General features: G+C 31.4%; 3 protein-coding genes across 7 annotated transcripts; 2 read left to right on the top strand and 1 right to left on the bottom strand.

Annotated features, from left to right (window-relative positions):
* Window positions 1–71: 71 nt before the first annotated feature.
* Window positions 72–3,089, bottom strand: LOC129293370 (chaperonin-like RBCX protein 1, chloroplastic). Its single transcript, XM_054931296.1, has 6 exons — window positions 2,851–3,089; window positions 2,649–2,743; window positions 1,495–1,612; window positions 1,347–1,363; window positions 1,201–1,263; window positions 72–346 (listed from the first exon to the last, which is right to left on the bottom strand). The coding sequence occupies exons 1-6, from the start codon at window positions 2,999–3,001 to the stop codon at window positions 272–274; spliced, it is 519 nt and encodes a 172-aa protein (XP_054787271.1). The 5' UTR covers window positions 3,002–3,089; the 3' UTR covers window positions 72–271.
* A 2,406-nt stretch (window positions 3,090–5,495) lies between these two features.
* On the top strand, window positions 5,496–14,766 carry LOC129293763 (lysM domain receptor-like kinase 3). Its single transcript, XM_054931864.1, has 12 exons — window positions 5,496–6,193; window positions 8,770–8,803; window positions 8,914–8,918; window positions 9,060–9,224; window positions 10,081–10,274; window positions 10,464–10,553; window positions 11,793–11,886; window positions 11,975–12,126; window positions 12,347–12,438; window positions 13,209–13,347; window positions 13,464–13,562; window positions 14,361–14,766. Exons 1-12 carry the CDS (start codon window positions 5,569–5,571, stop codon window positions 14,523–14,525), a joined length of 1,854 nt encoding a protein of 617 aa, XP_054787839.1. The 5' UTR covers window positions 5,496–5,568; the 3' UTR covers window positions 14,526–14,766.
* A 3,818-nt stretch (window positions 14,767–18,584) lies between these two features.
* On the top strand, window positions 18,585–25,179 carry LOC129293433 (calcium permeable stress-gated cation channel 1-like). 5 transcript variants are annotated; one of them, XM_054931404.1, is made up of 12 exons: window positions 18,585–18,660; window positions 19,218–19,557; window positions 20,072–20,227; window positions 20,362–20,497; window positions 20,642–20,743; window positions 21,030–21,146; window positions 21,270–21,350; window positions 21,792–22,132; window positions 22,629–22,874; window positions 23,689–24,013; window positions 24,404–24,637; window positions 24,766–25,179. In XM_054931404.1, exons 2-12 carry the CDS (start codon window positions 19,244–19,246, stop codon window positions 25,012–25,014), a joined length of 2,301 nt encoding a protein of 766 aa, XP_054787379.1. In that variant the 5' UTR covers window positions 18,585–18,660; window positions 19,218–19,243; the 3' UTR covers window positions 25,015–25,179. The 5 variants fall into 5 exon arrangements, with proteins under 5 accessions (XP_054787379.1, XP_054787380.1, XP_054787382.1 ...); XM_054931405.1 differs by having other exon boundaries at window positions 18,592–18,660; window positions 19,222–19,557; XM_054931407.1 differs by lacking the exon at window positions 18,585–18,660 and adding an exon at window positions 18,692–18,765.
* Window positions 25,180–25,436: the final 257 nt, after the last annotated feature.

The raw sequence follows: 25,436 nt of genomic DNA, 5'->3' as shown, positions 1-25,436 counted from the left end.
ATTAGGACGGAAAAGAGTATCAATTTAAGGTTTAGGACTTTATTCTGCTGGCTGAGGTTGTAACACAGGTATACAGAACTGGGTCTTTACAATAAATATCAAGCCCAATCATTTGTAATTTATTCTGTGTCTGATCATAACTGTCTACATCTACAGGACTCTATGATTAACAAAGAGACGTATAGTTTAGTTCTCCACAGACATGTATGAATAAAATACTCTGTACATAGAGGGCTATAGTGCAATCTGGTGAGGCAACAGAAGGCATGATTCATATTTCAGTTTCTACAGGACTTGTTTCCGAGATATACTCCCTCATCAGCCTCGTGTTTGATTCATTGACCATCTGCAACGCACACGGACAGCCAACAATACCATGCATTCATACGGCTACTAAATAGATTCAACTTTTTTATATCTCGATAAACTAGATTCTGGCCTAACTGAGAGCATGGGGAGGTGCAATGCACACTTGTAAATAGTATATTTAATATATATAAATATGTGAACTTTTTTATTGCAAATAGTTTATTAAACAATTGATATATGGGTGTGTCTACAGTTAAATGCTCCTTGAAATGATGAGTGATTAACAATGAGGTGTTAATCGTTTTAATAAAATCTAGATTATTCAAATTAGATTTAGACGGTTTAAACTTAAATTATTGTAATATATAATTTTCAAATAATAATTTTTTTTTACAAAGTGATAGAAAATTACCTTTATTTTAGAATTTTTTATACATTAAAAAATATTAAAAACATAGCTATGAGCCATCTTCATTTGGTGCTAAGTGAATTTGGAACCATAGCTATGAGCCATCTTCATTTCTCTAAATCTTCAAAATTTCATTTGGATGACCTTAAACTTATTATCTTATTTTTAATCTATATCATCACTATTTTTAAGTCTAACAATAAAAAATTATTATTTTACATTCTGTCTTTTCAAAATTACAATAAATATCAAAAGTAAAAAAAAATTCAGCCTATTTAAATTAAATTTGAACAATTTGAAAACTATAAAAGATCTAAAGCTCAAAACTTTCCAACCCAACCTAAACAAGATAAACACCCTGATCCCATCATAGAGGAACATGAGTGTATTTCTTCATCATACTTCTGGGCTTACCGTCAAGAAATTTTCTTTAAGCAACATCAACTTTCTAAATAACAAGAAAATATTGCAGGATTACTTACCTTAACAGCGACGCGCTTTAGGTTGTCCCATTCAAAGTCTTGTTTGCAGTATGCTGATCTCACCTAAAATGATACATCAAAGTCTTAATCAGAGTTTAGCAAGTGGGAATATTGAAAACCACATCGTAACCAAGAAATCCACTAACCTCGAGTATGCGGAGAGCTATTCACGTACAAGCCATAGTTGCACAGCATTAATTTTACATAGATTTCAATCAGGAAAAGATTATTAATCCAAATGCTAAGACAACAACTGATTTTAGAGTAACTTGTCGATTTCAACGTTGAACTTACCTAAGCTCTTATGTCTAGATGATTCTCGCATCATGCTGGCACAGAACATGTCACCATCATTCAATGAGTGTCTACTCAAGAATTCCATCAATTCTTCGTATGCTTCACGATTGTAGCTCTGTGCTGGGGAATAAGCTTTAACAGGTGGTATTGTTCACAGGATACATCATACAATAACAGTTCGAGCTGATCAGAGTATCATCTGATACAAAACTATCTTTTGTACAGAATATATATATATATATATATATATTTTTAATTCATAAATAATGAATTAATTTTAGGATGAAATCGGGACTGGCAGCTTTTCTTCTTCTTCTTCTTCTTTTAATTTTACTACTAATCTTGCACTTCTTCAAAAGAAAGAGAGGCCACCCACTTACACGCACAAACATTTCAAAGTGGAAGAATTATTTCACTCTTCACTTTGTTTCTTTCAAATAAGAAGTACCAAATTATAAACAAAATAAGATCTACACCACTCAAATATAATCTTAACGTTTCACATTAAAGATAACTATGAAATATCATCTGATCATCATTGAGATGGGCTGAAAATCTTTTTTTAACAATAAATGGTGATAATTATTTGTAAGGAAAACATATATATAAAAAAAAAACCCAGCCCCATGTAGTAATTTGTTTGACCTTGGTCCTATGTGATATTTTAAATATTCTAGCATGTTTAAGTTCACAAAATTGGAAAATTTCATCCTTGGAACTAGACTGCATTTTCTAAATACAAGAAAACAACACATGAATACAAGACACGGATATAGGCTCTGCTTGAAGAATGAAAAAAGGATTTTAACTAATAGTGCTACGGTCAACAAGCATATGGTTAATTATTAATTAAAGCTACAGACTAAACCATAAATTGGGATAAACCAATATAAAGTGCAAGGAAAAAAAACATTGAATCCGTTTGTAAAAGTAACAAAACATGGAAGTATAGTTGCTCCAAAGTAATATTTTTTGTATTGAGGTAATTAATTGGCAAGAGATAGGACCGATGTTCAAATACGTAAAGTTGTCAGCCATGGTAAAATTTTAGCACGGCCTGTGACAAATATGCATAGAATATAGCTACAGGAAATAAAAGGGCAGTCAAAAAGCCTTAATATAAGTTACAGGAAGGTCGATAGAATTTGAACCTGAAGTTGAGCAGAAACAATCTTAACTGCAATGTAGGTAAAGAAATTGTGGAGGTTCTTGGCAGCCTTTGCTTCTGGTGATGCTTCTCCATATCCTGCATCATCTCACCATAGCATATTATAATTTTACACTCTGCACAACACACACACACAAGAACACAGAGAACAGAAAGCACCACACAGAGAAACAGAGTTGACCCACCAGGTACGTACATCTTTTGGCATTGTATGTGGGTGGGTTGAGAGATCCTTCGCTTCAATGGTGAAGCAAAAGGATAAACTCTACTGTGGTGGGGTTTTGCGGGATAAACCCATGGAATTTGAGAAAGAGCAAGAGTAGCAGAAGCTTCCATTGATCACAGAATACCCTTTTCAGACTTCAAGAAAGAAAAGGCTTTGATTAATGGGAAGAGGAAGCTGAGAACCCAATTATGGTGTCCCCAAAACCATAAATATCTCCCAACTAGAATCGTAACAGAAAATATCTTTGAGCTTATGTGGAAAGGCGGGCACTTTTCAATCAAAGTTCATCTCATGGTGGAACCCACCATTCCATCTTAGAGATATTTTGTAATTTGCTAAAAATACCATTTTTATCAGCATCTCAAACTAATTCAACTGTGCCAATATCATGGAATATGAATTATTAGATATTATTTTAATATTAGAATTATTTGTTCAGGATTACTTGCTTTATTTGAGTTATCTTAGATTTAATAAAGATATTTAGGTTATCTTCATCCCTTCCCATCCCTTGTCCAATGCTCTACAATGAAAGCCCAGACATTCGCCTAGTTCAATTGCACAACTCTTCATTTCTTCTACATCTTTCCCTCCACAAATTACTTTAAAAAAAAAAAAATCCTCAAATCTAAAAATCCGGCGACCTTGACCTCATAAATTAATAAATGGAAAAATAGTATTCAAGGACCATTATGTAAAATTTTTATCACATAAGGATTAAATGATTTCATATTTGCTTTGCAGTCCTCTGATCTTTCTTTCATATTAATTTTATAAACAAAATGATGGAATTGCTTCTCAAGTTAAAGAACTTAAAAAGAAAAAAAGAAACTCTTACTGTTGCCGTCAACGACTGTCGGACCACTGCCAGCTACAAGGTCACCAAAGCCCCTAACATTTTATTTCAAAGAAAGTTGATTTAGGTGGCCAAGGGAGGGTTTGATCCCATGACCCTTGCCACCTAAAAAGCCTTTTAATAACATATAACAAATATATATATATATATATATATATATAAAAGTAGTAAATCAAGTTTCTAACTACTTTCATGTAATAATATAACGGTGTGTTATTAATTTTTAAATAGAACTTGTTATTTTACAAATGTCACTTGTTAATCTGACATGAACAATTACAAATTAGGGGCTTTAAAACTCGCACATTTTACTTTTTAAATGTCCTAATATATTATTGTCAATCACAAATAGGTTGTTGTCAACACTAAACGTATACTTGTTAATGAATGACTAACATGTATAACTAAATCTTTTCTATTAATTTTTTAACTTATTAAAACCATAATAAATTCTTATTAATTTTGAATGAATTATTGTTATTTTATAAATATTACTTTAAAACTCCCAATTTATAATTGTCTATGTCAAATTAACAAGTAACATTTGTAAACTAACAACAATTCATTCAAAATTAATAAGAATCTATTATGGTTTTACAAGTTAGAAAAATTGATAAGAAATGTTTAGTTGTACGTATTAATCATTCATTAACAAGTATTTGTTTGGTTTTGACAACAACCTGTTCGTGATTGATAACAATGCATTAGGATGTTTAATAAGTAAAATGAGTGAAGTTTTAAAGCCCTTAATTTGTAATTGTTTATATTAAATTAATAAGTAATATTTGTAAAATAATAACAATTCATTTGAAATTAATAAGAATCTATTATGGTTTTAACAAGTTAAAAAAATTGATAAGAAGGATTTAATTGTACATGTTAGTCATTCATTAATAAGTATTTGTGTGGCTTTGACAATAACTTATTTGTAATTGAAAACAATACATTGAGACATTTAATAAGTAAAATGTGTGAGTTTTAAAGCTATCAATTTATAATTGTTTATGTCAAATTAATAAGTAATATTTGTAAAATAACAACTTCTGTTTAAAAATTAATAACATACCACTATGTTATTACATGAAAGTAATTAGAAACTTGGTTTACTGCTTATATATATATAAATTTTTTTTTACTATATGCTATTAAAGGGTTTGGTGGCCTGGCTTTTTATATAGTCAAGAGTCATAAGATCAAATCCTTTTTTGGCCACCTAAAAAATTTATTTCTCAAATAAAATGTTGCTAGTGCTGGAGTTCCGGTGACTTGCCGTCGTTGACCTCGACTAGCAGTAGGAGCTGGTGGGATTTCTTTTTTTTTTTTAATTATTTGAGGAGTAATTTTTTCATTTTACTTACAAAATTAATATCAAAGAAAGACTAGAAGACTACAGAATAAATAGCACATTATTTGATCCTTATATGATATAAATTTCACACAGTGATCCTCCAACGCTATTTTTTCTTAATAAATTTTCATAGGATGATAGACAGCGACATTATTCTTTCCCAATGTAGTTCGCACTGAGTTCTTTCAAACATTTAAAATTTGAGGTTTTCCATTTGGAGTCACCCTCCAATTTGTTTTCATGCTAAGCTTGTAAGCTGTATTATTCAACTTCTCTGGTAATATAATAATCGAGCTTAACAATGATTCAAGACGTAGCAAGAAGCCTCAAAATATTAAACAAGAAACTAAATGGAAGAATGGTTCAAACTCTTACCAAGTTCGTCTCTCCTCTGAATTACCTCAACCTGCAACCAAGCTATAACCTCAAATTCTCCCAAAATTTTTCTCGTCATCCTTCCTTTTCTACTCAAAATGACCACTAAAGCAAGCACAAAATTCTTGGCTTGTCTTTCGTTTCTCATTTTGATCCCGATTCTCAGAGTTGAAGCTTACTGTATCTCTGGTTGTAAGCTTGCTTTAGCTTCGTACTACGTTTGGCAAGGCGCAAATCTGACATACATTAGTGAAATTTTCGGCCAAAAAATTCCAGAGATTCTCAAATACAATCCAACAGTCCCCAATCCGGATTATGTTCCAAGTACAACCCGAATCAACTTGCCGTTCACGTGCGATTGTTTGAACGGCGTCTTCTTAGGTCACACTTTCACTTACTCAATTCAACCAGGCGATACGTACCGTAAAATTGCTCAGCAAGATTTTTCTAACTTGACGACGGAGGATTGGCTGGAGAGGGTGAACTCGTATGAACCTTCAGATATACCAGAAAACGTTGGGATTAACGTCACCGTCAATTGCTCGTGTGGCAATAGACATGTATCGAGGGATTATGGATTGTTTTTGACGTACCCACTCCAAAGCGGCGACACGTTGTCGAAGCTCGCAGCGGCTTCCGGTGTGCCGGCGGAGCTCATACAGACTTATAATCCCGCCTCCGACTTCAACGCCGGAAGTGGACTGGTGTTTTTGCCGGCCAAAGGTTAGCGGTGACTGTTAATGACCATTTTTAATAGTAAATAATCCTTTTTATTAATTACATTATGAATTAATGATAATAAAATATCTTATTAATAAGTTTATATTAAAATAAAAATATAATATTCGGCAACACATATTATCTACAGTGTATTTTTAAATTTTAAATTTATCTTAGTTTTATTTAAGAGAGGTGATAAAATGTTAGTTTGGAGGCTAAAATATCTCTCCAAAGAAAACTATAAAAGCCTAAAAGGTTTAAAAGAATTTAAAAAATGTAATATAATTTTTTTAAAGCTAGCTAGATATTTTAGAGGTAATAATTTAATTATACTTATTTTTTCTAAAACAATTTCTGAAAAAAATATTGAAGGAATAAAAAATATGCGGGATGGAGAGGGCTATTATTTACTCTTCATAAATTTAAAAAAATATAATTATTTACAAATTGTATATTTTATATTCATAATAATTATATTTTCCTCTAATGTGAAACTGAAAGTTTTACTTATTTATTATTCTTAAGTTTTTCATCGTCGGTTGCTTTAGCTGATTGCGTTTTGTTTTGTTGTTTTGCTATAATTATATATGGTGAAAAAGACAATTATTAGGTTAACAAATAATTATATTACACAATTTGAGTCTTTGAACTTTTTATAGTCTATGCAAAATTACAAATATATCGGCTTATATATATATATATATATTTTTTTTTTTAAAAAAATTAAGATAAAATATAATTAATACGGACAAAAAGGCGCTTTCATACGCTTTTTCAATGGCGTCATCTTTTGAATAATGAAGATTTTTTTAATGAACACATTGCCTTTAATCTTTTGCGAGGTCATCGACCTTTTAGTCTCGAAGGATTCTGCTACGGTGCTATTAGCATATTCTCTCAGATAGAATTGACTATAATAGAGAATGCGGAAATTTTAATAATTTAATGGAGTACAGTTATTGAACAACGATGCAAAATCGTCCACGTCAGTGTTCGTCCACATTTGTCACTTTTTTAGGATTTTTGATGGATGGATTAAAATGATGACTTACTCATTCATTACTGACTACATTTTTTTAAATGAACTATTTAATTCAAGATAATTTCAGCAGATAAGAAATCGGCACAAACAGGCATAGGTTAGATATTAAGGGCCTATCTGGTTTCAATTCTCATTTTTTTTATTTTTAAAATATGTTTTAACAATAAAGTTTTTAAAATTATTTTTTAAAATAAGATAAAAAGAAAGTTTGTTTAGTCGTGTGAATAAAAAAAAATTTAAAATTAACAAATCAATCAATAGTGATAGTCACTGGCAAATAATGGGGGCAGTCAATAATTAAATATAATACATTTTAAAAATAAAAAAAAACCTTGTATCTTTAAGATGATTTTATTTAAAAAAATGAGAACAATTTTAAAAATAATTAAATTTTAAACATTCTTCCAATCAAATTACCAGAGCGTTTTTTAATAAAAAGAAATGGCAAAGTATGAAACATACCATCAAACTTTGGCATAATACTAATTTTGGAGAATTACATCTAGCCTCCTTTTAAAAAAATTAATCACAAATAAGAACCAACAATAAGTTTCATTTAAGAAAAAAATAAATTATATTCTTATTTTAATAACAACTCATTTCGCATTGATTCTTATCTATGATTAATTCCTTTGGAATGAAGTTGGATGTGATTTTCCCTACTAATTTTTCTATTTCTTTTCCTTCAAGGAACCAAAAGGTTGGAAACTCAGATTCAATCCATTATCATATGGATATATCAAGTGGTATTATTTATAAATTATATGTAACATATAATTCATTTCCTTGAAGAGGATTTTGGGCCATTGGCCCACTGACGAGTCCTCTAAATTGTATCCTATGGGCCGGGCTTCATAATTGATCTTGAAGTGACTGTTTTTGAAATAAGATTTTTCTTATTTTTTTTTATAAATTTAAGGAGTAAGCTCCATTGATAATAAAAAATATTTTTCTTAGATACTTATTTGCTTAAGTGACAAAAATTTTACCTCACATCAATTTTAGTTAGTAGATTTTCTTTAATAGAAAGATAGCTATGTATAATAAAAAAAGTTGGAGACCTTATTTTAAATTAAATTTATAGAAGAATAAAAATGTAACTAAAATAAGATAATTATATTTTATATGACATAAATAAAAATTAAAAATATTATATTTACAATAGTGGATAAACTGTTTTATGAACAGAAAAAAATAATATTGAATGAAAAAATATTTTAACTTGAGAAGTATTTCAATTAATGTATGTAGTTGCATGATGCCTCTCACTAGTTTAGCCAATAAAAAGAAAAAAAAAATGTAACGATAATCTTCATTATATATCCCGGACTTCTGTTACATTTTGATGGCTGAAATTGTTTAACACTGACCTGACATTCAGGAATTAAAAATTGGAAGTGTGAAACTCAATTTTTAAAATTTCATTCAAACAACCTGCTATTCCAAGTGTATATTATATACATCAATTTCTCTAAAGCAATTTCTACTACTTTAATTCACAATTGGTGTTTCATGTCCTGATTTGCATTATGTGCAGATGACAAGGGAAGCTTTTTACCTCTACAGATTAGGTAAGTTGAAATTTATACCTCATCCTTAAAAAGAAAGAAAAATGAACAGTTATTTAACCCTTTTAACTTCAGCATATATAGCTGCTACAACATTTTCTTCCCCCTTGCAGATCAGGTGAGTGGATCCTATGCACAGTTTCAGGGCTGGCTCGTCAAAGTTTCATTTCTACATGTGAAGTTAAACACTGAAAAAAAAAAAAAAGGGAAGTTAACAGATAAGAACCATATACTAACTTTGAAATGGTGTTTGAAATAGGAATATCTGGGGGAGCTATTGCTGGAATATCTGCTGGAGCAGTTTTTGGGGCCTTATTATTGGCTCTTGTTCTGTATGTTTTTCTATATAGAAGCAAGAAAGTGGAAGAGACATCCCTTCTTCCTGGACCATCTGAAGATCATCAGTATCTTCAGATTGGACGAGGTAAAATCTCATTGCTTTTCTTCCTCACAGGTTCCTTATTACTGTATATTTTGAGTTTGGGATATATACTTATGAAATTCATTCCTTAATTTGTTTCTCATAGCTCATGTTTTTTGGGATTTTTTTGTTAGTTTGGTTCTATCATGTGTTTTCAGAGCCTTCTGGGTCAAACTATGAGGAGTTCAATGCTTGCTGATGTTACCCTTCCTTTAAGCAGAAAACTTAGTTACAGTTTTTATATATTTGTTATCAGGCTTTTCAATCCAAGCATGTTTAAGTGAATCTTCGTTTGTGCGTGCGTGTGTATTTAGCCTTGCATCATCTGGTTGCATGTTTTAAAAACTTTTTTCCTCATCATGTGTACATTTGGAAAGTCTGATAAAAAAAAACACCTATTAATCTTCATCCAACTCTAGTCTTTCTTCTAATAAACATGATCATCGAACACTGAATATGTTTTTCCTAATTTAAAAAAAGCCTTAGCTCAAAATCTGAAATATAATTTTGAAGGAAAATAAGACTTGATGTTCTCTTCATGATCAAGTCAAACTCCAGGTTAAATTTTTCAACAAATGACAGGTTCTTGCTTTGCTTCAACCTCAAAAGACTTTTGAGTGAGAGGAATGTTAGATATACTATTAGATAAAAAAAAAAAAGAAAGAAAAAGTATTCTAAAGACTTGACTTGAACTCTTGATATGAGTCTCTTGATAGTGAGCAACACAAGTCATTGGTGTTTTTGGGGAAAGTCCCACCTTGATATATATATATATATATATATTCTGATATAAAGTAAAGGTCTATAATTAGTTTTAGACTTTTTTTAATCATAATGTTGAACTGTTTTGTGGATTTAGGCTCAGGAAGCAGCTTGGAGAAGGCTTCAGAATCTGGAGATGTGGCTTCTCCAAGGCTGACAGGAATCACAGTAGACAAGTCAGTAGAGTTCTCATATGAGGAGCTTGCCAAAGCAACCAATGGTTTTTCTATGTCTAATAAGATTGGTCAAGGTGGCTTCGGATCTGTTTACTATGCAGAGCTTCGAGACGAGGTATGTCGAACAATATTAAATGATGATAATCCCAAAATGTTGTCTATAATCCAGGAATTAGTGATCACTTTGAAGTGAAAGATACAAAATACAATCAATAATTGCTTCATTCATGTCTCTTAATAATCTTTATCTTATTAAAGTTGAAGAAACTCAGTTGAATTTTTCCTTATTTACTGTATCATGTAGAAAGCTGCAATTAAGAAGATGGATATGCAAGCTTCAAAAGAATTCCTTGCTGAACTCAAGGTTCTGACACATGTTCACCACTTGAACTTGGTATGAAATTTTCCCTGCTGTTTTATTTGCTGGAAATTAATGCAGAATGTTTTAGACATGATGAATGAATCATTTTCACAAAACATTGTGTATGCTCCATGAATGAGTGATCACTAGTACTTACATTATTAAGGACATGAACAGATACTGAGGTGGTAGATATGAGTAACTTAGACCATACTTATATACTTCCTTTAATCCTATTCATAAATCATTTTTAATAAGTTTCACTTAAAACAAGAAAAAAAATTTTAATTCGTTTTAACTTTACTTTTATTAAATATACATATTTTAATAACATACTTTCTTTACCACCATTTAATGAGGTAAAAAAGGAAACTTGTAATAAAAAGTTAATGACATACTTCATAAATAGGAGAAAAAAATTCTTTTATTTCTGCTTTATAAATAAGGGATTTGGATCTAGTACTCACTCAATAAATGTTTTACATGGCATGATAACAATCATTCAATTTAATTGAATGGCTGTAAGAAATTTTACCATATAATATTCAAAAAGTATTAAATCTCAAATTTTTGGAAGGGTCAGTAGATGTGAGGAGTGCTTGAATTGTAAAGAATGTTTTGCATTATTGGAGAAAAATATATTGATAATTTTTAAGTAATAATGGCTGTAATTAAGACACTCATTGAATGAGTATACTTAAGTCACTCACTGATTCCAAATCCATAAATAGGATTGAGGGAGTATATACTCACTTCATTTCAAATTATAATATATTTTTAAATAAAATCTCACATACTAATAAAGTTCATTAAATACACTTTACAATCTTACTTTTTTAAGAGAAAAATATAAATTTTTAAAAATACCCTTCATTTAATACTCCATTGATGAAAGAATATTGAAGATAGAGAATATGTAAGAAGAATATTGAAAAAGTATTATTAATGAACCTTATTTGCATCAAAGTGTCTTATATCTTGGGATGTTAAATCTTTCTTAAAAAGTGTCTCATAATTTGAAATGAAAGGAGTATCAAATTTTAATTTGATATTATGTCTATGACATTTTAAACTCGAGACAAAGTTTGTGATTGGTTTAATTAGTATTGCTAGCATGATGAAGCTTTGATTTTGTGAATTCTCATTAAGTCATCCTATTTCTGGGATTCCATGATAAACAACTAGCAAGCAAGTCAAGTCTTTAGTATTGTTACTCTCATTCACAAACCAAGGTTTATGATTCCTTGCATGTATACTCTGTTTTTTGTGCAGGTACGCTTAATAGGATATTGTGTTGAGAGCTCTTTATTTTTGGTTTACGAGTACATTGAGAATGGAAATTTAGGTCACCATTTACGTGGGTCTGGTAAGAAGATCAAGCATCCATCATCTTGATTCTTGAAATTTCTGTCATTATTTTGATTTGAATATTCTTAATGTTTTGTCACTTTCAGGAAGAGAACCACTATCATGGTCAACTAGGGTTCAAATTGCTCTGGATGCAGCAAGAGGACTTGAATACATCCACGAGCATACAGTTCCCGTCTACATTCATCGAGACATCAAATCAGCAAACATTTTGATTGATAAGAACTTTCGTGGAAAGGTTTGCAAATGTTGCTCTCCTGAGTTTTGATCTTAGAAACATGAATATAGGACATGACACACTATGACATGGAAAGATATTTAGTTTACAAGTGCACTGTGTAGCATTGCATCATGTCTGTTACAAGTACTGAATTTGACACTGCTTGGACTTTGAAGTATATGTTATTCATGGCTTTTGATTAATAGAAGTTTGAAAGCTGAGTGTAACTTTTTGGCAGGTTGCAGATTTTGGTCTGACAAAACTTGCTGAATATGGAAGTTCTTCACTTCTTACAAGACTTGTGGGTACATTTGGGTACATGCCTCCAGAGTAAGATTTTTTTTCTCACCCTTTTCATCCGGTCTAATGAGTAACGAGTTGTCCTTGAATTTCTTCTTTTTATCTGAGTTTTTTTTTTGTAATAACATTTGGGTAGAGCTTTCAATAAAAACGGGCTAATCTTTTTAAATCTGACACTTAAGAGCTGAAATCCATAAAATCATATATCTTAAATTGATTATGTTTTTCAAGCTCAGCCCTAATTGATAGGGTTTAGGGCCGGGTTCAAAAGCCACATAATTTTTTTTCCTTAATTTTTTATTTAAATTTCTAATTATATTAATATATAATTTAAGAAATTGTTTCATTTTTATATATTAATTCATAAATGAAAATAAACCAACCAATTTCAACCATATTATCTTGCAATATTAACAATTTCAACCAAATAATTTTTAACTAGATAAAAGGGAGAGAAAAATATAGAACTTAAAAAGGGTTAGCTTGATATTGAGCTCATTTTTAAATGACTAGCTATTGAACCTATTTTTAAAGGGCCAAGTCTAAAAGCTATTTGATAAAAGCAAAAATCATTTTCTTTCAATTTGGGCCCTACAAATATAGGGCCTAAGTGGATAATTTGAAATGCTTGACCCTTATTTTAGGCCATGTTGGGTTACCATTATTTTTCTATATTTCCTGTATTAATTATTACTATTATGAGCACAAGATTGTTTCAGCTTTACTCATAATTTACACTGGGAATCATAAGGTTGGCAGAGAATGTATGCAGTTTGACTAATTGCAGAATTCATGGGCAGATATGCACAATACGGTGACGTTTCACCCAAAATTGACGTGTATGCCTTTGGAGTAGTGCTGTATGAACTTATATCTGGCAAGGAAGCTATTGTGAAGACAAATGAACTTGTGACAGAATCAAGAGGACTTGTTGCCTTGGTTGTTTTCCTTTGTCCTCTCTTATGGACTCACTAGTAATACTGATCTCTAATCACTTTAGCGTTTGTTCTGTTTTGTTTCTAATTATTTCCAGCCTGGTTGGTAAAATATTGCAGTTCGAAGAGGTTTTAACGAAGTCCAAAGACAAAGAAGGTCTTTGTAAACTTGTTGATCCCAGGCTTGGTGATGACTACCCTTTTGAATCAGTGTATAAGGTGATACTATTGCCTTCTCTCATCACTACTCAATATATTCAATATGATATTTAAAAATGACAATCTATCAGGGGTAATAAAATTCTTGGGCTTGATTTGGATAGAAGGAAATGTAAGAGTAAAATAAGGAAGAGAGAATATTAGAAGGAAAAACTCTCAAAAATAGTATTCTCTCCTCCTAGTTTTTTACTTTTCTGAATGAAGAGTTAACCCCTTAAATTTATCTTAATTATTGATTTAAGTTTTTAAATTTAATTTGTATCAATTTGATCCTTTAAATTTGACTCACTTATTAATTTGGTCCTTATTATTTGAAGAGGAGGTAACACCATATCTACTAACATGAATAATAGAATATTAAGTTGGCAGCAACGTGGATTAATGAAAAGGAATGTAATTATTTAGAAAACAAATAAAAGAGACAAAAATTTTAAAAAAAATCAAAGAAGAAAACATAGCATAAAGAGACTGAATTTTTAAAAATTAAATTGGTGTGAGGGCTAATTTGTCCTTATTTAGTCATATATACATGTCAAATTATTAATATACTTTACACATCATATTAACGAGGGCTAATTTTTGTTTCAAAATCTAAAGGGCTAATGCGATAACTTTAAAAAACATAACTTTAAAAAACATAAATGAATAATTTCATAAAAAAGAAAAACTAAATTTGAGGCACTACATCAGAGGCAAATTTGAAAAATTAAAAGTTTTAGTATTCCAATTCTATATTGTATATAATCTTTATGAGCAGGGAACTAAAATATTAAGGTGTATTGAAAAATTCATTTGCAGATGGCTCAGCTGGCAAAAGCCTGCGCACACGAGAATCCTCAACTAAGGCCAAGCATGAGATCAATTGTGGTTGCATTGATGACACTTTCTTCTTCAACAGAGGACTGGGATGTTGGCTCCTTTTATGAAACCCAAGCAATGATGCATCTCGTTGCTGGAAGGTAGCTTCTTTTAATCTATGAGCTATGACACACTCATTTACACCTTCAAGTTATAGTGGAGGCAATATATATATATATATATATGTAAGTATGTATGTAGGTTTTAATGGCTTCAAAGTTACAAGATTTTTGAATGTAATATCAAAAATATGATTCTAATACTCTGCTACTGTATGTGAGTCATTATGTTCACGCTGAACTTACATAGGAAATTTCTTGATGATGATAAGGTCTAAAATTTTTAATTAATAGTATGATTCTATCATCTTTGTATTTGTAAATAAATAAGTGTTTGTTGTTATATGTTTAAGTGTTCCTTATTCAGTGACATTTATTAGTTTTGTTTTTCTCCTTTACATTTTTCGGCTACTTCTATTCAATAACCAGCAAAAACTGTGAGATATAAAAAAGAGTACTAAAAAAAAAAGAACTTATGAAATTTTTAATTCCAGTCAAGAACCATGATTTTTTAGAATTTCAAAGTTTCAAGATCACTAACTGTAATTAATATTTTTAAAAAAGTCCTTAAATGTTATTTTTCCCAAATTAGCTTGGGAATTTGCCTCAAGCTTTGCTTAGCTTCATCTCCTAATCTCATTCCGAATTCCAAACTTTCACTTAAAATTCTGAATACATGGTACCCAATGATTGTATGCATTTAGAATTTTGGATATTGGCCTGAAGAGTTCATCATGAAAGAAATAATCTTTTTTTTCTTTTAGGGGTACGCGAAAGAGATAATCTTATATCTTATATTATTTAAAAGTTAACAGAACGACGTCGTAATCAAATACGTGTCTCCTATGTGTGTATAATATCAACTACATTATTGATGTTCGGCCCAAAATCAAGTGGGCTAGAGCCCAACAGCAAAAGAAACAGATTAGCAAGAACGAGCCCAAATGGAGTTAAGGAGTAATGGTCGCAATGTTGGATATATTCTATCAACCACGTCCGTGAGCAATTGATTAATATTTAAAATTCATACACTCCATTTAGATTATAAAATAATACTCTTTCTATTTTAAATTATAAAATATTTTTAAAAGAAATTTATTATTTTAAAATATAAAATACTTTAAAAAAATTAAAGTTTATTAAATGGGTGTATTTCAATATTATCCTCTCTCTCTCTCTCTATATATATATATATATATATATTTAATTTTAATTAAGTGTGGATTTAATATTATTAAATGAAGAGTATTTTTAAAAGTTTATATTTTTATTTTAAAAAAATAAGGTTGTTAAGTGTATTTAATGAAGGTTATTGGTATGTGAGATTTTATCTAAAAGTATTTTATAATTTGAAACGAAGGGAGTACATTTTTTTATAAATTTTGCTTAATCCAAAATATTATAGGGTATTTGATAGATGTTATATATATATTATATATATATATATATAATTTTTTATAATTATATCCTTATTTTATCGAGTAATTAATAAGTCAAATGTTATTTTTATTATATTTAAGTACATGATTGGAAAAATATGAAAATTTGTAAAAATCAATATTTTAACTAAATTTTTTTTAAAAACATAAATTAGTTAACAATAATAGTTAGAAAGGAATTAAAAAAAAAGTTGTTAACTTTCAATCCGTTATAAGGTAACTTCCATTTTAATTTACTAGGAGAAAAATTATGGTATTCAGCAATCACGCACGAAAAAATAAAAAAGTATCCCATTATCTAACCTATAGCATATAATTTCATATCTATAATATTAGTGTAAATGTAAATCAATCTTTGTGTGTTGTTGGCCTCAATGAATTCATGAGAGAACATGTCAAAATAATCACACGGCATCATCATGGATTGAAATTAGCTCTTGACAAATCCTTTTGTTCTAATCTGAATATAATATGTGCAGTGTGACTCATATTAAAATATATATATATATATATATATATATATATATTAAAAAACAATGTGTCGTGACTATCTGTACCTTTCCTTTGGCGATTATTATTCCAGCTTTCACGCAAATCTGTTCTATTTGGAGTCAAACTTCCGCACAAATTGGTAGATAATTCAAATTGAATTAGTAATAGTTGTATAATTGTGGAGGTAGAAAGATAATGATAAAAGGTAAAAATAGATTAAACTCATTCTATCTTATGCCATAAATAATATTCTTTATTCACCCATTTATAAGTCGTATTTTGGGAATTATTATATTTTTTATGACAGAATTATTATATTTTTGTTTATAAGTTGTTTTATAAAATCTATAAAACAATTAATATTTTTTTTTTGACAATGTCCACGTATGGATATTATTGAGTAATTATGATAGAAATAGAGATGATTGAGAGATGCGAAAAAGACCGTGTTAGAATTTATTACATTTGTTAAGGATATTTTTAGAACATAACTATGTTAATCACCCAAAAGTAATTTTGAATCAACATGAATGTATGGATCATTTTATTTATCTGGATTAGATCACCCGCCATCCTCAAACTTTTTTATTGAATATTTAACATGATCGTGTTTTTAGGCTGGAATTCAACATCTCTAATTAAACTAATACGAATCATTTTCAAGTTGGTGGGTGACTTAATTAGGGAGTGAGAAAAATCAAACCAAAACTAAAAATTGAATTGAATTGTTATTATTTGATTTCAATTTTTTTGGAAAAAAAAATTTTGGTTGATCAATTTAATTCAATTAGTACAATTTAAAATCAAATAGATTAAACTAATTGAATTATCATATATATATATATATATATATTATTAATTATTTTATTTTGTTCTTTTTAATTTTATACTTAAATAAAAGTAAATATATAATTTGATAAGTTAAAATATTAACCCTTTATTAAAATGGACCATCATTATTTTATAAGCCTAATTTTATATATAAACTTTGTTTGTTTTAGTAGAAAAGAATAATAAAATGGGCTCAAGTCCAAACAACCTAACAAAAATTCAAATTGAATTAACCGATCAAATTAAATTATTAATTTTTAATTTGATTTTTATTCGATTCATATTTTTAACATTATTTAATATATTAATTTTATATATTTTAATATTGAACCCACCGATGATCACCTTTAATGTTAATGGTGCATAGACCATTTGTATTCATGAAGGAGAAAGAATGACAAGAATTGATGGCATTAATGGGAAGAACAAAGGGGCGAAGGAAGGAATGAAACCTTACAACTCTCAACAGAAAAACACAACCAATCAACCATAGCCGGACATATTCCGTTGTTTCACCAAAGTCCGGCGCTTGTCCACGTGTCCCACTCCCACGCTCTCTCCGCTTCTCTCACGCGGATTCTTCCTTGGCCCAGTTGCTGTTGCTGTCGCCAGTTCATCCTCCTGACGTGGACCTCTCACCCATACCCTATTCGCCGGTGTCCTCCACGATATCTTATTGCGCGTACATCACACTCCTTTCCCGCGGTACAGATCGTACTTGTTCCTTATAATCCACGAGCCAACGAAACAAAGTAACCGTTGATACACACTTGGCAACTTGCCGACGCAGAAATGTATGCTATGACTTTTATAACTACGAGGAGTCCCCAACAAGAATACTTTAACTTAACTTTGATGATCATTACGTAACTTATATATTTTTCCCGACAAATTAATCATTTTGTCTATATATTTTTAACTCAGTTAAAAAAATTAATCTCAATTCTTATAATTTTGATACAGTTAAAATTCAATTTTTAAACTTTTATTTTTATAATTTGATCCCTATAATTTTATCTATTTAAAATATTAATTCCTATATTTTGTAAAATAAAATTATTGAAACTTAGAAATTAATATTTTAAATGATTACACTAAGTCAAAATTTAAGGGTTAAACTGTAGCTGAGACAAATTATAAGTTTTCTGCTATATTGAGCTGAAGATGAGGGAGTAAATTGCAATCAATTCAAAAGTATAAGATTAAGTGATTAATTTTTTAAATTTTTATTTCTAATAGATGTTCGTGATCTAGTTTAACGTTCACCGGAGTATTATTTTATTGTTGATATATTTTTTATAAAATCAGATTCCGCCTTAATATATAATATAACAGAGGCAACAGTAATGATGCAGTTCACCCGCTGCAACAACCAAAAATTGCCATTCTCCTTCTTCCATTCCAAACATACGAATATCTGTGAGTTTATCTGGATTTTGTTCTTTTGTTTGTTTGTTTCCTGCCATATTTCAAATGTGTCTGTAAGAGTGTGTCGTGTGTCCTACGTTGGTGTCTCTTGACAAGGTAGAAGTCCATTCATCGTCTTGCTTCTTCTGGTTTTGAAGAGATATATACACACACACACACCCAAACACAACACACACACTTGAACTACGCGCCCTTAGTTACATTGATCTTTTCATCTTCTAATAATCTGGGATTACTTCCCCTGCCGACCTGTGAGCGATAAGCACAAAGTACGATCCTTTCTTTTATCCTTTGCCTTTTCATCATCCACTTTTTCTTTTCCCTTTGCTTCTTTCACATGATCTTTTGCGTTGTCTGTTGGTCAGTCTTGATTCTCTCTCTCTCTCACTCTCTCTCTCTGAAAAATTTAAAACACTTCGTTTTTTTAGTCCTTAGCACAACTTCAGTGAAAATATAGGTACTGGAGATCAATCATGATAAATTCGTTTTTTATTCTGAGTAGATTCTGTTTGTTTTTGAATCCTGATGTCCCTGTTTTTTTGTTGAAGGTAGCTTGTTTTGGTAGAAGAGAAAAATGGCGACACTTGGAGATATTGGACTTGCAGCTGGAATTAATATTCTGAGCGCATTTTTGTTCTTTGTATTATTTGCTATCTTGAGACTTCAACCTTTGAATGACAGAGTATACTTCCCAAAATGGTACATCAGAGGTTTAAGATCAGATCCTGCACATGGAGGAGCATTTGTTCGCAAGTTCGTCAATTTAGATTGGAGAGCCTATCTCAAGTTTCTCAATTGGATGCCTGAGGCTCTTAAAATGCCTGAACCGGAACTCATTGATCATGCTGGGTTGGACTCTGCTGTTTACCTGCGCATTTATTTGATTGGGTAAGCATGTACTTTAAAGTGATTGTGTCTTATCTGATATCAGTGTCTGATATAGTGAATGGTAGCTTGGTTCTAAATCTAATGAAAATTGAGGTCTTTTTGTACATGCTTAGATCTTTAGGTCAACAAAGTCTTGAGAAAAATAAGTAATGTAGAGAAAGCCTTCTATGAGGAATCAAGATGTTGACATTCTAAGGATGGACAATAAATAAGGATTAAGGTAATCTGATATAGTTAAGGTTGAGTCTCATTTCACTAGCCAGCCTATAGGGAAGAGTTTATCAGTTACATACTTCTTAGAAGCTAGAAGAGACATGCCTCCCCAGTGGTGGAGGGAGAGGAACTCGGTAAAGTCGTGGCCCTCCAAGTTTTTAATTTTTTCTTTGAATTTCATGTGTTATACATCTCCTGGCTATGATACAATTTTTTTCATCAAATATGGATGCTTCTTTATGGAATTTTATGTAGGAAAACATATTTGAACTATTTAACTGCTAATATTGTTATTGTGCAGGCTTAAAATATTTGTTCCTATAGCTTTTCTAGCATGGGCAGTTCTGGTGCCTGTAAATTGGACAAGTAATGGCCTAGAGTCAGCCAATGCAACCAATTTAACTTCAAGTGATATTGATAAAATCTCTATTTCAAACGTTGAAGACGAATCAAAAAGGTCCAAGGAACCTAATTTCTTGCTATTCAATTACACTTCTTGATATTATTCACTAAATTCTTCACTCTTATCCTAACATGGTTTGAATTGCTGGTGAATTTATTTATCTATCGAGATTTTGTTCTGTATCTCAGGTTTTGGGGACACATAGTAATGGCTTATGGCTTTACCTTTTGGACATGCTATGTTCTGCGCAAAGAGTACGAGAAAGTTGCCTCCATGAGGTTGCAGTTTCTTGCCGCTGAAAAACGTCGCCCTGATCAATTTACAGTAAGTTTGATTCAAATCAAATCATCTATTCTATCATCCTCACACAGACATAGCTCAAAAGTTCTCTCTAATCCCTCTTCATATTCAAATTGTATATTTAATCATGTGGAAGTGTCTTCTCATACAAAAAGGTATTGTTCTCAGGTGCTTGTTAGAAATATACCATCAGATCCTGATGAGTCAGTAAGTGAGCTTGTGGAACACTTTTTTCTGGTCAATCATCCTAATCATTATCTTACTCACCAGGTTTGTTTCTGCTCTACCATTCCTTCATTTTCATATTATGATTGTCGTACTTTTTGAGTGATGAAATGGAAACAAAATTTAGACTATCAAGTACTATTGGAATGTAGAAACAAATAATCTTCGAGGGAGTGCAATGATAAGGGTAATGTTTTGGAGGACCAAAACGAAAGTTTACACTTACGTTGGAGAAAACTTGGCTACTTTGTAGTCTTTTATTTTTCCCTCAGGGTGTTGAGGGTTAAAAAAAGGTGGATGAGTCAACATCTTTATTGAAACATTCGTGCAGGTTGTTTATGATGCAAACAAACTGGCAAAGATGGTGAAGAAGAAGAAAAAGTTACAGAATTGGCTTGTCTATTATCAAAATAAACTTGAAAGAACTTCTATAAGACCGACTATGAAGGTATTTCCATTTGATCTTAAATGCCTTCAAGCTTGGATTACTTATGACTACCTTAAGGATTACTACTAGGTGCTAATCAAGTAATCTCTCTCCCTTTCTTTCTCTTTCATATGTTTTGACCAGACTGGTTTTCTTGGTCTTCGTGGAAATAAAGTGGATGCCATTGATTACCACACCACTAAAATTGATGAACTCTTGAAAAAAGTAAGTACCTTATTTCTTTATTTACTTGTTTGGAAGTTTTATTACTGTCCCTGACAATAACATATGAAAGAACATGAAAATTATCAATATATGAAAATAAAATATTGATTTCAGCGAGTTCATATTATACTAGATTACTTGACATGGATATGAGCATTTTTGCTTTTTAGGGTTGTTTGTGCTGTTTCCTTTGGAACAGACATTGATGAATCTGACAGTATTTCTTAAACACATCGTCTTTTAGGGTTCTACATGTCATTATTGTGAACCATGACTATGAATAGAAATAAATGTCCTGCATCCATTAAATAATAAAACACTATTCAGAAAACAAGGCATTAGTCATAATTCATGAAAACATGACGCTTTGTTATCAGACCAACAATACAACTTGTTTTTCTGATACTGGTCAGAGTGATTGAAATGGATTTCTTGTTGCAGATAGCAATGGAGAGGGACAAAGTTAAAAATGATCCCAAATCCATCATGTCAGCTTCATTTGTTTCTTTCAAAACTAGATGGGGTGCTGCTGTTTGTGCACAAACACAACAAACCAGAAACCCAACAATGTGGCTCACCGAGTGGGCCCCAGAGCCACGAGATGTATATTGGCCAAACTTGGCAATCCCCTATGTTTCCCTCACAGTCAGGAGGCTCATCATAGGTGTTGCATTCTTCTTTCTGACTTTCTTCTTTATGATCCCCATTGCAATTGTTCAATCTATTGCAAGTATTGAAGGCATCCAAAAGTCAGCACGATGGCTGCTACCACTTGTAGAAATGTAAGTCTCTTTTCTTTTGTTAGCTCAAGCTTGACCCTAGTGCAGTCTATTTTCATCTTTGAGGCTCAAGCCTGGCTAGGCCATAATCAGAGGTTGCACAATCTTAGATCTTTTGAAATTGAAGTTTCTAAAGTTCCTGCAGTTTAACACTAACTACTAGTACTCTGCATTTACCTTTCCTCATACATGCGATGCAAAATTTATCTATAACTGAAATTACTGTTACTCTTGCTTTACTGAAAACTTAAACTCTCACTTCATTGAATCTAAATTTCGGGTCAGACTAGTCTAATTAGTGACTCCTTAACTCATTTGGTCTTGTTTAAAAGAAGACTTACTTTTGCTCAATATGATCTTACAAACCAGTTTTGACAGACTAAACTAATTTTTGGGTTAATTAAACGAGACTAAGACTGATTCACCAATTCTTTTTTTATCAAATCAACCAGTTTAATCTAGTTATTATTTATTTACCTAACTTTACTTTGTTGTGCAGCCCCTTCATCAAGTCATTCGTCCAAGGCTTCTTGCCTGGTATTATATTGAAGCTTTTTCTGCTCTTTGTGCCAACAATTTTGCTGATAATGTCAAAGCTTGAAGGGTTTGTGTCTCTATCATCTCTTGAGAGAAGAGCAGCTTCTAGATATTACATTTTCAACATTGTTAACGTATTTTTTGGGAGCTTGCTTACGGGAGCAGCATTTCAGCAATTGAATGCTTTTATGCACCAACCAGCCAATACGTAAGTCATTCTAGATTTCATTCAGTATTCTCTAATTTGCTCACATTTTGATTTGAATCATAATCGAATTCTATATCAGATTCATATTTGCTGTGCAATAAGTCTAGAAATTTGTATCAGTATATTAGATTACTGATAAAACCCTCTATACTAATAAGCTTAAAACAAGCAAAAGACCGAGCAAATACAGTAAAAATGACTGAAAATACTATTACTGGATAATAAAGAAGAAAGATTACAAAGAAGATAAGGATTCAAGCTAACCACATCTCCCTCCTAAACCCAAAATAATAAAGTTATAGAGTACAAGCATCAGTACAAAATACACTCCACAGAACAATAATTTAGAACATAAGCCACTTACTAACACGCACCAAAACATAAAGAGAAAATGATGAAGCAGGAAGATCTTCCTCCACCCCAATACACTAGACTTTCGAGAGCTAGTACTCTCCCAAACTCACTTCACTTTCCAAAATGATTCTACCCCCTCTCTCGGCTGAATTGGAGAACTTAAAACCCAAAAAGTTACCAAATCACTGCCCCTACCCTTAGCTGCCCTTACTCCCTTCTCCTATGTCACTTCTTTTCCCTTTTGACCAGGACCCATGGTGTAATCTTTTGACCCAGTAGTTTTTGTTTTGCCCTCTTCTATCACTTTCTTTGAAATCTGCTCCTATAGGTCTTAGCAAGCTCTATCAATTACCAAGTGTGTTTTCTCTATATTTTATGCGGAGAATGTATTTTTTTTCCCTAAAACCTAGAAAACATTAGTAAAATTAAATTAAATTAAATTTGTTATGTCTGTTGACAGATACCCTGAGACAATTGGAGATGCAATTCCAATAAAAGCAACTTTCTTCATTTCCTTCATAATGGTTGATGGATGGGCCGGTATAGCTGCAGAGATTCTGATGTTGAAACCTCTGATATTTTTTCACTTGAAGAACTTCTTTCTGGTGAAGACTGAGAAGGACAGAGAAGAGGCCATGGATCCTGGCAGCATTGGCTTCCACGCCCGGGAACCTCGTATTCAACTCTACTTTCTGCTTGGTCTGGTGTATGCTGCCGTTACACCTGTTGTACTTCCCTTCATCATCGTTTTCTTTGCACTGGCCTATGTTGTGTTCCGTCATCAGGTAAAAACTGGTCAAAATTATTTATAATTAACTTTACATTAATTGAGCTCCTGAGTATTATGATTTAGTTTGAATGATCATTATCTTATTTTTATCATATTTTTATATTTTCTTTATTTTAACCAAAATAATCACGTGCTGTTAAGAGTTTGATTTACTTGTACCTTTAATAATAACCTATAACTCTACCTTTAAATTCTTGGGCTGTGGTCAAAAACTGAACTTTTTGTAGCTTTTCACTACTGCAACAGAACATAGTTGCTTCTGTATTTGGCACTTATCGTGCACAATCCTAACATTTACATCATTCCTTAAAGCATATCTCTGTGCGCGCGCGCGCGCGCGCGGGGTATGTATAACCTGGAGATTGAACCTACATTGTTGCTGCAGATTATTAACGTTTATAATCAGGAATATGAGAGCGGTGCAGCATTCTGGCCATATGTCCATTTACGTGTCATAATTGCACTGATAATCTCACAAATAGTTCTGATGGGACTACTAAGCACAAAGAAAGCTGCTACATCAACTCCATTTCTCATTGCTCTCCCAATACTGACTCTCTCCTTCCATTATTACTGCAAAGGCCGCTTTGAATCTGCCTTTGTCAAATATCCCTTGCAGGTCTGTCAATTCATCATTTGTTACATATCTTATATGTCCTCAATTATAATCTTAAAAAGTGTATTATACAAAAGTCTGACATAAATATGTCTGTTCTTTTAATGCTTGATTTTAAAATAATGATACAGGAAGCAACAATGAAAGACACATTAGAGAAAGCAACAGAGCCAAACATGAATTTGGAAGGCTACCTTAATCATGCCTATTTACATCCAGTTTTTAAGGCCAGCATGGAAGATGATGACGATGAAGAAAAAAGTGCTGAAAAGTGGGAAACTGACTGTGTTCCTGTGCCCACAAAACGCCAATCCCGACGGAATACTCCCTTGCCAAGCAAAACTGGTTCTGATGGTGTTCAAGATCTTCCATCGCCTTGAAATTAGTGGGGAAGATAAAGGATGGTCATCTCTTGGCATACTTAGTACTAACATCATCATCATCATCATCATTCAGCAGACAAAGATGGTTTTACAGATATAATGAACTAAAAAATGTACAGGTGCTTGCGGCAATATATAAAGCAGAATTCGGATTTTTATTAATTCGATATTCTAAATATGTCAGTATCAGTTAGTATCAGAGTATGATTTCGTTTTGTTTTACTCTTCTTGGGTAGTAACTTATGCTAACTCCATCTTTGGAGGAGAAAAGAGTTTGTGGAAACAGAAAAAATTCATACTCTTTCAGTACTGAATGATACAAATATTTATGGAGCATTAAGTTGATCGCGTCATCACCTTTGGAAGATCAAAGTTTTTCCCCATTTTTGTGTTAATATATCAGATTGTGTTCAGTAGCA

The sequence above is a fragment of the Prosopis cineraria genome, unplaced genomic scaffold, assembly GCF_029017545.1.
Source record: "Prosopis cineraria cultivar Desert tree isolate PC_DT_omini unplaced genomic scaffold, ASM2901754v1 PC14, whole genome shotgun sequence".
NCBI lineage: Eukaryota > Viridiplantae > Streptophyta > Magnoliopsida > Fabales > Fabaceae > Prosopis > Prosopis cineraria.
This window is presented reverse-complemented; position numbering and strand designations above follow the sequence as displayed.